This window comes from Somniosus microcephalus, chromosome 3 (assembly GCF_052327205.1).
Source record: "Somniosus microcephalus isolate GS21.2 chromosome 3, FLI_Smic_1.0, whole genome shotgun sequence".
Classification (NCBI taxonomy): Eukaryota; Metazoa; Chordata; class Chondrichthyes; order Squaliformes; family Somniosidae; genus Somniosus; species Somniosus microcephalus.
The window spans coordinates 225,570,800-225,585,364 of NC_140989.1; the positions used below are offsets into that span (position 1 = coordinate 225,570,800).

At 47.8% G+C, this 14,565-nt stretch overlaps 1 protein-coding gene across 1 annotated transcript in view; it reads left to right on the forward strand.

Annotated features, from left to right (window-relative positions):
• Nucleotides 1–14,565, forward strand: part of LOC147121739 (von Willebrand factor A domain-containing protein 5A-like) — a 94,377-nt gene that overhangs the window by 12,748 nt on the left and 67,064 nt on the right. The window contains 3 exon segments of the mRNA XM_085977994.1: nt 3,091–3,205; nt 12,976–13,145; nt 14,214–14,302. Of these exon segments, the coding sequence (XP_085834120.1) occupies nt 3,091–3,205; nt 12,976–13,145; nt 14,214–14,302 (374 nt within the window).

The window sequence follows — 14,565 nt, forward strand, 5'->3', positions numbered from 1 at the left end:
CCTCAGGGAGGTATCTGTACACTGACTGGTGTCTCTCAGTCCCTCTCCCTCAGGGAGATATCTGTACACTGACTGGTGTGTCTTAGTCCCTCTCCCTCAGGGAGATATCTGTACACTGACTGGTGTGTCTCAGTCCCTCTCCCTCAGGGAGGTATCTGTACACTGACTGGTGTCACTCAGTCCCTCTCCCTCAGGGAGATATCTGTACACTGACTGGTGTTTCTCAGTCCCTCTCCCTCAGGGAGATATCTGTACACTGACTGGTATCTCTCAGTCCCCTCACCCTCAGGGAGATATCTGTACACTGACTGGTGTCTCTCAGTCCCTCTCCCTCAGGGAGATATCTGTACACTGACTGGTGTCTCCCAGTCCCTCTCCCTCAGGGAGATATCTGTACACTGACTGGTGTCTCTCAGTCCCTCTCCCTCAGGGAGATATCTGTACACTGACTGGTGTCTCTCAGTCCCTCTCCCTCAGGGAGATATCTGTACACTGACTGATGTCTCTCGCTCCCTCTCCCTCAGGGAGATATCTGTACACTGACTGATGTCTCTCGCTCCCGCTCCCTCAGGGTGATATCCATACACTGACTGGTGTCTCTCAGTCCCTCTCCCTCAGGGAGATATCTGTACACTGACTGGTGTCTCTCAGTCCCTCTCTCTCAGGGTGATATCTGTACACTGACTGGTGTCTCTCAGTCCCTCTCTCTCAGGGTGATATCTGTACACTGACTGGTGTCTCTCAGTCCCACTCTCTCAGGGAGATATCTATACACTGACTGGTGTCGCTCAGTCCCACTCTCTCAGGGAGATATCTGTACACTGACTGGTGTCTCTCAGTCCCACTCTCTCAGGGAGATATCTGTACACTGACTGGTGTCTCTCAGTCCCTCTCCCTCAGGGAGATATCTGTACACTGACTGGTGTCTCTCAGTCCCTCTCTCTCAGGGTGATATCTGTACACTGACTGGTGTCTCTCAGTCCCTCTCTCTCAGGGTGATATCTGTACACTGACTGGTGTCTCTCAGTCCCACTCTCTCAGGGAGATATCGATACACTGACTGGTGTCTCTCAGTCCCACTCTCTCAGGGAGATATCTGTACACTGACTGGTGTCTCTCAGTCCCTCTCCCTCAGGGAGATATCTGTACACTGACTGTCTCTCGCTCCCTCTCCCTCAGGGAGATATCTGTACACTGACTGATGTCTCTCGCTCCCGCTCCCTCAGGGTGATATCCATACACTGACTGGTGTCTCTCAGTCCCTCTCCCTCAGGGAGATATCTGTACACTGACTGGTGTCTCTCAGTCCCTCTCCCTCAGGGAGATATCTGTACACTGACTGGTGTCTCTCAGTCCCTCTCCCTCAGGGAGATATCTGTACACTGACTGGTGTCTCTCAGTCCCTCTCCCTCAGGGAGATATCTGTACACTGACTGGTGTCTCTCAGTCCCTCTCCCTCAGGGTGATATCTGTACACTGCCTGGTGTCTCTCACTCCTCTCTCCCTCAGGGAGATATCTGTACACTGACTGGTGTCTCTCAGTCCCTCTCCCTCAGGGAGGTATCTGTACACTGACTGGTGTCTCTCAGTCCCTCTCCCTCAGGGAGATATCTGTACACTGACTGGTGTCTCTCAGTCCCTCTCTCTCAGGGAGATATCTGTACACTGACTGGTGTCTCTCAGTCCCCTCTCCGTCAGGGAGAGATCTGTACACTGACTGGTATCTCTCAGTCCCCTCACCTTCAGGGAGATATCTGTACACTGACTGGTGTCTCTCAGTCCCTCTCCCTCAGGGAGGTATCTGTACACTGACTGGTGTCTCTCAGTCCCTCTCCCTCAGGGAGATATCTGTACACTGACTGGTGTGTCTTAGTCCCTCTCCCTCAGGGAGATATCTGTACACTGACTGGTGTGTCTCAGTCCCTCTCCCTCAGGGAGGTATCTGTACACTGACTGGTGTCACTCAGTCCCTCTCCCTCAGGGAGATATCTGTACACTGACTGGTGTCTCTCAGTCCCTCCCCCTCAGGGAGATATCTGTACACTGACTGGTGTCTCTCAGTCCCTCTCCCTCAGGGAGATATCTGTACACTGACTGGTGTCTCTCAGTCCCTCTCCCTCAGGGAGATATCTGTACACTGACTGGTGTCACTCAGTCCTCTCTCCCTCAGGGAGATATCTGTACACTGACTGGTGTCTCTCAGTCCCTCTCTGTCAGGGAGATAGCTGTACACTGACTGGTGTCACTCAGTCCTCTCTCCCTCAGGGAGATATCTGTACACTGACTGGTGTCTCTCAGTCCCTCTCCCTCAGTGAGATATCTGTACACCGACTGGTGTCTCTCAGTCCCTCTCCCTCAGGGAGATATCTGTACACTGACTGGTGTCACTCAGTCCTCTCTCCCTCAGGGAGATATCTGTACACTGACTGGTGTCTCTCAGTCCCTCTCCCTCAGGGAGATATCTGTACACTGACTGGTGTCTCTCAGTCCCTCTCTCTCAGGGAGATATCTGTACACTGACTGGTGTCACTCAGTCCTCTCTCCCTCAGGGAGATATCTGTACACTGACTGGTGTCTTTCAGTCCCTCTCTCTCAGGGAGATATCTGTACACTGACTGGTGTCTCTCAGTCCCTCTCCCTCAGGGAGATATCTATACACCGACTGGTGTCTCTCAGTCCCTCTCCCTCAGGGAGATATCTGTGCACTGACTGGTGTCTCTCAGTCCTCTCTCTCTCCGGGAGATATCTGTACACTGACTGATGTCTCTCAGTCCCTCTCCCTCAGAGATATCTGTACACTGACTGGTGTCACTCAGTCCCTCTCCCTCAGGGAGGTATCTGTACACTGACTGGTGTCTCTCAGTCCCTCTCCCTCAGGGAGGTATCTGTACACTGACTGGTGTCTCAGTCCCCTCTCCCTCAGGGTGATATCTGTACACTGACTGGTGTGTCTCAGTCCCTCTCCCTCAGGGAGATATCTGCACACTGACGGGTGTCTCTCAGTCCCTCTCTCCCTCAGGGAGATATCTGCACACTGACTGGTGTCTCTCATTCTGTGTCTGATTACCGGTTTCTGATCCTCACCCCCAGCTGTCTCTGACGGATGGACACAAATTTGATAAGGATGTTGTGCTGCTGATCTACTACGAAAATGTTCACAAACCGAGCGCCATCGTCGAGGCCGGAGTGGAGTCTGCGGCACCAGGTAATTGGGTGATGGTTTGCCCGATGGGCACACTGGACGGAGGGAGGCAGAATGGGCGGGTGTGGGCGCTGCTTGGGGTGGTGGTAAGCTGGATGGAGCGGCTGGGTCAGGGACAGTTTGGGTTAGGGGTGGGCTGGAGGGAGAGGCTGGGTCAGGGACAGGTTGGGTTAGGGGTGGGCTGGAGGGAGAGGCTGGGTCAGGGACAGGTTGAGTTAGGGGTGGGCTGGAGGGAGAGGCTGGGTCAGGGACAGGTTGGGTTAGGGGTGAGCTGGAGGGAGAGGCTGGGTCAGGGACAGGTTGGGTTAGGGGTGGGCTGGAGAGAGAGGCTGGGTCAGGGACAGGTTGAGTTAGGGGTGGGCTGGAGGGAGAGGCTGGGTCAGGGACAGGTTGGGTTAGGGGTGGGCTGGAGGGAGAGGCTGGGTCAGGGACAGGTTGAGTTAGGGGTGGGCTGGAGGGAGAGGCTGGGTCAGGGACAGGTTGAGTTAGGGGTCGGCTGGAGGGAGAGGCTGGGTCAGGGACAGGTTGTGTTAGGGGTGGGCTGGAGGGAGAGGCTGGGTCAGGGACAGGTTGGGTTAGGGGTGGGCTGGAGGGAGAGGCTGGGTCAGGGACAGGTTGGGTTAGGGGTGAGCTGGAGGGAGAGGCTGGGTCAGTGTGGTGATTATTCCTTGATTAGTAAAAGTATTATGATTCGTTGTTTGTTAACTGCCTTGGGATATGTGTTGTAATCTCATTGGTAGTTGATGATCACATGATGTGTTGTGGCTACCTTAAATTCAGTCCTTTTCTAGCTTTAGTTGGGACTGGATGTAGAAAGATATGCTGCTAATTTTAAAGTTAATAAAGCCTAACTTTGGAAGGCAAATTGATTCTTTATTTCAATTTATTAACTTTGTGTTAGAATGGAGCGATATCTTCAACCAGAACGATTCAAGGCTGACCCCAATTCTGCTGGAGTGGATGATAAATGGAAACATTGGTATTGTACATTTAAAAACTTTTTGGGCGTGTTGGATCAAGAGGCTCTAAATAAGCTGAATATGCTGATCAACTACATTGACCTGGATGTATATAAATATATTTTGCACTGTAAAACTTATGAAGAGGCTATTTCTACATTGGAAAAGATTTTTGTTAAACCAAAGAATGAGGTATTTGTACGTCATCTTTTATCTGCCCGTAGGCAGGAGGTGGGAGAATCTTTGGATACTTATTTACAAGCACTTCGGTGCCTTAGTGTTGACTGTAATTATAAGGCTGTGACGGCTGAAGAACATAAGGACGAATCGGTACGGGATGCTTTTATTAATGGATTACTGTCTAGATCAATTCGTCAGCGGTTGTTAGAAAATAAGACTCTGGATCTTAAAAGTGCTTTTGAGCAAGCTTCTACATTGGATGTGGCTCAGAGAAGTTCGGATTCTTATGCTCTTTTTAATCGGCCTGCGACTATGGTTTCGGCAGTTTCGGATGAAAAGGAATTATGTGGACTTAATGGGAGTGGTTTACTAGATTTTGAAACAGTTTCTACTTCGGCGGCCGTTGCCTCTAGGATTCAGAAGTGTTATTTTTGTGGGAATATCCGGCACCCTCGTCTGAAGTGTTCTGCTCGGGAGGCTGTGTGTAGTAAATGCGGCAAGAGAGGTCATTATGCACGTGTGTGCAAATCATCAGGTTCAATTACCTTCCCTTCTTCTGGTGTGGGAGGGTCTTCCTCCACTACCTCTTCTGTGACTATTCAGCCTTTAGATAGGGCGTTTATTGCATCAATTTCTGCTGCATTTGCTCATGGCCTAAACAAAGCTATAGTTACGGCTCAAGTTAATGGGTTGGAAGTGAAGGCCCTTATAGATACGGGCAGTACTGAGAGTTTTATAAGTCTTCAGTTTGTGAAGGAGAAGCATTTGAAAATTTCGCCTGTTACGTATCAGGTGTGTATGGCTCAGACGACCCTTATTTCACAAATAGCTGGTTGTTGCTTTGTGAAAATGGTTCTTCTAGGTAATACGTATACTGATATACGCCTATCTGTTTTGCCTAATCTCTGTACGGATATTTTGATTGGACATGATGTGCTTCAGTTACACGAGTCTCTTAGTCTTTCATTTGGAGGGACTAAGCCACCTTTATCTATTTGTGGATTAACCTCTTTATCTATTCCTCCATTATCACTTTTTTCCAATTTGATGTCGGATTGTAAGCCAATTGCTACCAAGTCAAAAAGATATAGTAGTCAGGATAGAGAATTTATTAATTCTGAAGTTCAACGTCTCTTATTGGAAGGAATCATTGAACCTAGTTGTTCGCCTTGGCGAGCACAGGTAGTTGTCACGACTAATGAGAGACACAAGAAACGAATGGTGATAGACTATTCCCAAACTATTAATAGGTATACTCAATTAGACGTGTACCCTTTGCCTAAGATTGATGAGCTTATCAATAAAGTATCTCAGTATAAAGTTTTTAGCACTATTGATCTAAAGAGTGCTTATCATCAGATTCCTATTGTTAAGAAGGATCAACCATATACGGCCTTTGAGGCTGGTGGAAAGCTGTATCAGTTTTGCCGAATACCATTTGGTGTTACTAATGGTGTTGCTTGCTTTCAACGGGCAATGGATGCTTTTATAAGTGATAACTCCCTCTCTGACACCTTTTCATACTTAGATGACATCACAGTGTGTGGCAAATCAAGGGTGGAGCATGATTCTAATTTAAAAAGATTCCTTCAAGCTGCGGAAAAAGTTGGTTTAACTTTTAACAAAGAGAAATGTGTCTTTTCGACTACTGAGGTAAATCTATTGGGGTATATTATTTCGGGAAATAAGATTAAACCAGATCCAGAACGTCTGCGACCATTGATCGATTTACCTTGTCCTACTAATTCTAAGGCTTTGCAACGAGTTGTTGGACTGTTTTCTTATTATTCTAATTGGATTGCAAATTTTTCACGGAAGATCCGGCCTCTTATTCGGGTTACGACATATCCTCTATCATGGGAGGCCAGGACATGTTTTGAGAATTTTAAAAAGGATATTTTAGGAGCAGTTGTGCATTCCATTGATGAGCAGGTTCCCTTTGTGATTGAGACGGATGCTTCGGATTTTGCAATTGGGGCTACTTTGAACCAAAATGGAAGACCTGTGGCCTTTTTCTCACGTACTTTGAATAATAGTGAAAAAAGACATTCCTCAATTGAAAAAGAGGCATATGCAATAGTAGAAGCATTGCGTAAATGGAGACATTATTTATCGGGGCGACATTTCACGTTGGTAACTGACCAAAAATCTGTGTCCTTTATGTTTGATGTTAAACATTTTGGAAAGATTAAAAATGATAAAATAATGAGATGGAGGATTGAGTTGGCATGTTACCATTTTGACATAGTTTATCGTCCGGGGAAGGATAATGTTGCTGCTGATGCACTGTCAAGGGCTTATTGTTCGGTGATTCACGGAGATACGCTTATTAATCGTCACAATGCCTTATGTCATCCTGGGATTACGAGGATGATACACTTTTTGTACGCAGTAAGAACTTGCCTTTTTCAGTTGAAGACGTCAAGCGGATGACTTCTTCATGTTCTATCTGCGCTCGGTGTAAACTGAATTTCTTTAAGCCTCAACGAGCTCATCTTATAAAGGCTACTTCTCCTTTTGAACGTTTGAGTGTTGATTTTAAGGGACCTCTTCCTTCAACTACTCCAAAACCGATATATATTTACTGTTGTGGACGAGTTTTCAAGGTTCCCTTTTGCTTTTCCTTGTGCAGATGTATCAGCTGCTACAGTTATTAAATGTTTGACTCAACTTTTTGTCATCTTTGGGATGCCTGCGTATATCCATTCGGATCAGGGAAGTTCTTTTATGTCTTCCCAGTTGAAGGAATACCTTCAGAGTCGGGGAATTTCTACTAGTAGAACTACCCCGTATAATCCCCAGGGTAATGGACAGTGCGAACGATACAATGGGGTGATCTGGAAGGCAGTTATGTTGGCGTTGACATCCCGGAATCTTAAGAATACACAGTGGGAAATGGTGCTGCCTGATGCCCTGCATTCCATTAGATCAATTGCTTTCAACGGCTACTAATGTGACCCCCCATGAAAGGCTCTTTAACTATCCGCGGAGATCTACTACGGGATATTCGGTACCTTCATGGCTTACTATGCAGGGACCTGTGTTGCTTCGACGCCAAGTTAGATTGTCAAAATATGACCCCTTGGTGGAGGAGGTGGAGCTGTTGGAGGCAAATTCCCAATATGTTCATATTCGATTCCAAGATGGGAAAGAAAGTACTGTTTCAATTAAAGACTTGGCTCCTTGTGGGGGCCAGCCCTCTTCTGAGGATATTAATAATGGTCATGATTCGGATAAGGTGGATGCTGTTACAGATACTACGAATATTTCCAATCCGATTGCAGATAATCATACTTCTATTAGTCAGCCTTTGATAGATGTTTATGACCGTCCCAGTTCATCTTCTGATGGGATTTCTAATCCGGAAACCGTTGAGAATCGGGATATGGATAGCTTTCCTGTTGAAGATACTTCTGTGCCTTCTGGCGTGGGAGGGCAAGGAATTTCACCAAGGTTAAGAAGGTCGACACGAACAAGATATCCGGTCGACCGATTGAAAATGGACTTTTAAATTGATAATGTTTTAAAAATTGTTGAAATATTATAGTATATTGTTTTAATTGAGAGACACTTAATACTTATGCGTAATGTTATTATTTGTTGTTGTTCATTTAGTATTGTGTTATGTAAATAGTTTTATTCTCGTGCATAGTTTAGTTGTAAATAATTAATTGTAAATTGTAAAAGTTATTAGGTTGGAGTATATTTTAAAAGGAGGGGTGAATGTGGTGATTATTCCTTGATTAGTAAAAGTATTATGATTCGTTGTTTGTTAACTGCCTTGGGATATGTGTTGTAATCTCATTGGTAGTTGATGATCACATGATGTGTTGTGGCTACCTTAAATTCAGTCCTTTTCTAGCTTTAGTTGGGACTGGATGTAGAAAGATATGCTGCTAATTTTAAAGTTAATAAAGCCTAACTTTGGAAGGCAAATCGATTCTTTATTTCAGTCAGGGACAGGTTGGGGTGGGCTGGAGGGAGAGGCTGGGTCAGGGACAGGTTGGGTTAGGGGTGGGCTGGAGGGAGAGGCTGGGTCAGGGACAGGTTGTGTTAGGGGTGGGCTGGAGGGAGAGGCTGGGTCAGGGACAGGTTGTGTTAGGGGTGGGCTGGAGGGAGAGGCTGGGTCAGGGACAGGTTGTGTTAGGGGTGGGCTGGAGGGAGAGACTGGGTCAGGGACAGGTTGGGTTAGGGGTGGGCTGGAGGGAGAGGCTGGGTCAGGGACAGGTTGGGTTAGGGGTGAGCTGGAGTGAGAGGCTGGGTCAGTGTGGTGATTATTCCTTGATTAGTAAAAGTATTATGATTCGTTGTTTGTTAACTGCCTTGGGATATGTGTTGTAATCTCATTGGTAGTTGATGATCACATGATGTGTTGTGGCTACCTTAAATTCAGTCCTTTTCTAGCTTTAGTTGGGACTGGATGTAGAAAGATATGCTGCTAATTTTAAAGTTAATAAAGCCTAACTTTGGAAGGCAAATCGATTCTTTATTTCAGTCAGGGACAGGTTGTGTTAGGGGTGAGCTGGAGGGAGCGGCTGGGTCAGGGACAGGTTGTGTTAAGTCTGTGTATTATATTGAGAATTACTACACAGACCACAAGAGTAAAATTTAACAGGTCTTTACTAGTCGAAGGTCAGGTCGGAACTGCCCAATAAATCATTACACAGCACTTATATACTGGTGTGGTCACCACCGGTATTACAGTATACAGCAGCCAAAATAAAGTAGTGCAACCCTTAAAATAGTTCTCTTAAAGGTGGAACGGTTACATACACTGCAATCCTCCCTTTTTAGCTTAACAGTATATATTCCCCATTAAACATAACATCATAACATATATACACAACTTCATGTAAAAACAGTTCACAGATTCAGTCTCGGAGGAGGCCTCCTGGCTCGGTCCGTATAACGCCTCGGTGGTGTAGTAGTTTTCGGTGGTGTAGTAGGTTCTTGTTGCTGGGGTGACTCATCTAATAGTCCTTCACTGGACTTAACAGCTTGCACTTTCGTAACTTCAGAACCAGCATTGCTGACTTCTAAAGGCTCGAGTACCTTGGGAAGTTTTTCTACTTCCAGACTGATTTGGCTCAGTTCGGAGGGACCACGTGCGTGACCTGGTAGGGGTGATAATGGTTCAGATGAGTCATCATCTTCTGCTTCTTCTCTATTGTCTTCTATTTCCTCCATCACTTCAGCTTTTGCCTCTGCCACCAATTCCCTGAGTGGCTTATTACTGCTGACACTGCTCACAAAAGGGTGCTCTTTCTTCTTAGCTTTCAACTGATCGATGAATTTGACATATTCCCTTTCTTGCTCAGCTTTGATTCGTTTGGCCTCATTGCGCAGACGGTTTGTGTGTTCCTGTTCCATTTTCTCAATCAGCTGCTTCTGCTGTCTTTCCAGATTCTCCCACTCTGTCAAAGAACTTTTTCTTTGCATTCATCTCTTGCTCAAAACGGCGAATCATTTGTTCTAATTGCTGTTGTAGTTTGAAATTGAGTTGAGTTCGAGCCCGGTGTTCCTCAGAAATGTACATGTCTGTAGACTGGACAGACTCAGAATTCTCTGTCAAACTATGTTGTTGTTGTTGTTCAGTGGAATTCTGTTCTGATACTTTGTTCTCTTCTGAAGCATTTATGCACTCCTTCGTTTTTCCCTCATTCGTCTGCAAGTCCATTTTAGACTTGTCTTTTGCACATGGGCTGGTCTTACCATCATCAGTTCCAGAGTCTGAGCTGATTGTCTTCACTGAGTTCTCACTCTCTGCTTTGTCACTGCCACTGCTACATATGCCCTCATCCAATATTCTGGACAATCGTTCAGGTTTGACATCTTTCTTTTTCCCGGAATCTACCGTTATTGCTTTTAGGGAGTGCCAGTCCATATTTATTTTCCTGATCCACTCCCGTCCCAGAAGTGGTGGACCTCCCTCAGGTAGTACATATATGTCCATTCCTTGGTGTGCTTTGCCCTTGTGTACCACCTTGACTTTTATCTTTCCGGTGGGGTATACTCTTTGCCCCGTGTATGTCTGCAATACTATCTCTGTATCCCGTAGGGGAATATGTGTGAATAACTTTTTGTAATCTTGCTTATTCATGACCGTCAACGCCGATCCGGTGTCCAATTCCATCTTCACGTGGACTCCTGCTATCTGCAGTGTGACCCAGATAGTTTGTCGGTCAGCTTCCTTACTCACATTGTGAATTCTCAGACTACCCAGTTCCTTGCTGTTGGAGTCTGAATCCGAATTCTGTTCATCCAAACTCTTCTCAGCCACCTTATGTACCTTTCTGCACTTTTCCTGCGGTGACTTTTTGTTGCTGGTCTTCTTTCCTGACCGGCATACTTTAGCTATGTGGCCAAGCTTGCCACATTTTCTACATTCCTGGTTTTTAAACCAGCATTGGTTCTGATCGTGTGTTGTCTTTCCACAACGATAACATTTCGTTGTACCCAAAGCCATTTGATCTATGCTGAGTACCGCTGCCTTCAGCTGCATTTCCGCAGTGCCTCTCGCTGCGGCTTCGTGCGATGCTGCAATAGTGACAGCCTTATCAAGTGTAAGATCATTCTCTTCAAGCAACCGCTTTTGTGTTCCTTCTTTCGACAATCCACACACGAATTTGTCTCTCAGTGCCTCTGTCAGTCTTTTCCCAAACTGACAGTATTTCGCTAACTTACGCAGTTCAATGAAAAACTCCGCGTTGCTTTCCTCTTTCCGTTGCGTTCTCGCATAAAATTTAAATCGTTCCGCTAACATCAGCGGTGTGGGGTTCAAATGATTTTTCAGGACAGCAACAATTTTAGCAAAAGTCTGATCCGCCGGTTTAGCTGGTGATAGAAGATGCTTCAATAGCCCGTATGTCTTCGCACCCATTGAGTTTAGCAAGGTTAGTGCTTTATCATTATTTGATATTTTATTTGCCTTACGATAAATCTCTATGCGTTCTACATACGTGGCCCAATCTTCAACATCGGGATCGAAATCGTTGATGTTACCACGCTTAGGCATCCTCGCAATCTTCTTGAGAAACAAAGAAATTTTTCTTTAACTTTTTTTTAAAATGGCGGTTTCCCGCGCTTGTCTTCTTCCCCGCCTACGAAAATGGCGGCTTCCCGCGTTTGCCTTTCTCCCCCGCTGGCTGTAATGGCGATTGCCGTATTGCTGCGTTCGCCCTCCCCAGCGGTTCTCAAATCGTGCCTCCCAGCCCCTCTTGCAGTCCGGTCCTTTCCCGCGGCTGAGTTCTCCGCGGTTTTTTAAAATTTTCTTACGCTGTCCCGATCGCTGCGCTTCGCAGCCTCGGTAGCTGCCCGGCCTTTTTCACCGGTCGCGGTCGAGCTCTCTCTCGACGCTGTTGCGTCTTGCAGCCCGGTCTTTTACACCGGCTGTGTTTGCATTCACTGCGGCTCCCGTGCCCTACGCTGCCCCAGTCTCAGCGCCTCTGGCCCCGACTTCTGTCCGGCTCTTTTCCCCGGCCGTGGTCGAGTTCTCCGCCCTTATATCCTCCGTTTTTCCCTCCCCTACGTCACAGCCAACGTGGCCGACTTGCTGCTCGTCTCTGATCGGCTTACCCACCACCGTGATAGAAGGGATGATCACTGCCTGTTGCTGATGGAAGGCTTCGTGTCAGAATTCTTCCTTTGCTCTGCAGACCCGAGTCTTTTCTCAGCAGAATGATGAGGGCGGATGCCTCTTCTCGACGCCCGTTAAACTGCCTTGGATATATCTCTGCCGCAGGGTAAGATCCCATCCTCGTCGCCACTGTTAAGTCTGTGTATTATATTGAGAATTACTACACAGACCACAGGAGTAAAATTTAACAGGTCTTTACTAGTCGAAGGTCAGGGCGGAACTGCCCAATAAATCATTACACAGCACTTATATACTGGTGTGGTCACCACCGGTACTACAGTATACAGCAGCCAAAATAAAGTAGTGCAACCCTTAAAATAGTTCTCTTAAAGGTGGAACGGTTACATACACTGCAGGTTGGGTTAGGGGTGGGCTGGAGGGAGAGGCTGGGTCAGGGACAGGTTGGGTTAGGGGTGAGCTGGAGGGAGAGGCTGGGTCAGGGACAGGTTGAGTTAGGGGTGGGCTGGAGGGAGAGGCTGGGTCAGGGACAGGTTGGGTTAGGGGTGGGCTGGAGGGAGAGGCTGGGTCAGGGACAGGTTGGGTTAGGGGTGGGCTGGAGGGAGAGGCTGGGTCAGGGACAGGTTGGGTTAGGGGTGGGCTGTAGGGAGAGGCTGGGTCAGGGACAGGCTGGGTTAGGGGTGGGCTGGAGGGAGAGGCTGGGTCAGGGACAGGTTGTGTTAGGGGTGGGCTGGAGGGAGAGGCTGGGTCAGGGACAGGTTGGGTTAGGGGTGGGCTGGAGTAGGTGTAGGAAAGCCTGGGTTAGCGGCGGGTTGGGTTGGGGTGGGCTGGAGGGAAGAATGGGTTATGAGCAGGTTAGGTTGGTGTGGGCCGAGTTAGGGGATGAGTTGGGGTAGAGATAGGGTGGAGGGACAAGCTGGGTTATGGATGGGCTTGAGTAATGGCCTGGGTTAGGGGTCATGCTGGGGTTGGGTGGGCTGGAGAGAGGGAGCCCGCATTTTGATGATCTCCGATTCTGCTCCTGTTTTGTCTTTATTCAGGGACCCTGATGGGGGACCCCACGGTCATGGTCAACTTCTATCCCAGTTTTCCTGAGAAATCCTCCCAGGTTGCGCCCGGGGAGTTCATCTTCCTCGTGGATCGTTCCGGAAGCATGGATTGCGCAATGTCCAATGACTTTGATGGGCCCAGTCGTATCCAAAGCGCGAAGGTAACCTGGGGAGAGGTGGGGGGCATAATCTGGGGAGGGGTAATTGTGACAGCCTGAAGCAACATTGTGAGAAATTGGCAGAGGGGTTGACTGGGAAATTAGATTTTTACCCCAGATGGGAATTGACATCGCTAGACTCTGATGGTTTAAGATATGGCGGCAGGCATAGGTGACACCAATGGCCGAGTGGCTCCATAACCAAGTGCCCTGAGTACGTGCGAGAGTGTTCCTACGGTGGTGTGCTTCCATCGGCATGGACTGTAGATGGCAAATGGCCACACTGGGAAAGCACAGCCAGGAGTCTCCTGTGACCGGTGTGCAGACCAGAGCGCCAATGTAGTGCCCCTCCAACCAGAACATTTGGAAGATATGTGCAGTTGCTGTTCATCTGGCAGGGTAAGGATCACTGACTGTAACTGTACAGAGTCACTGTTCATTCAGCAGGGTAAGGGTTACTGACTGTGTAACTGTACAGAGTCACTGATCATTCAGCAGGGTAAGGATCACTGACTGTGTAACTGTACAGAGTCACTGTTCATTCAGCAGGGTAAGGATCACTCACTGTGTAACTGTACAGAGTCACTGATCATTCGGCAGGGTAAGGATCACTGATTGTGTAACTGTACAGAGTCACTGTTCATTCAGCAGGGTAAGGATCACTGACTGTGTAACTGCACAGAGTCACTGTTTATTCAGCAGGGTAAGGATTACTGACTGTAACTGTACAGAGTCACTGTTCATTCAGCAGGGTAAGGATCACTGATTGTGTAACTGCACAGAGTCACTGTTCATTCAGCAGGGTAAGGATTACTGACTGTAACTGTACAGAGTCCCTGTTCATTCAGCAGGGTAAGGGTCGCTCACGGTGTAACTGTACAGAGTCACTGTTCATTCAGCAGGGTAAGGATCACTGACTGTGTAACCAATGTGTCTGTGTGTGCCCCTGGCCTGAGTCACAGCCTGGGGGTGAAGCAATGGGTAATGGGGGGATCCCCCGGAAGAGTGGGAAGTTAGGAACATTAGAGCTGGAAGCTGATGCCGAGACTAACCGGGAGTTTGTTCCGACAGGACACGCTGCTCCTGCTCCTGAAGAGCCTGCCCATGGGATGCTTCTTCAACATTTACGGATTCGGAAGCGAATTTGACTCCTTCTTCCCGTAAGTGGGAATTTTCGTCGTGTGATGGAAGCCAGGATGGGCGCCAAAGGAGAAGTTAACACAGGACGAGAGGTCGCCTCCACGGAGCACGTCCAGACACTGACCTTTCACCCTCTGGGACCTGGGGTCAAATCCAGCCCCAGACAGAGGGGTGTGAAGGTCTCGTTTCTCTCTTTGAAGGGGGATTGGGTGGGGCAGTGGGTCAGACACTGACCTTTCACCCTCTGGGACCTGGGTCAAATCCAGCCCCAGACAGAGGGGCA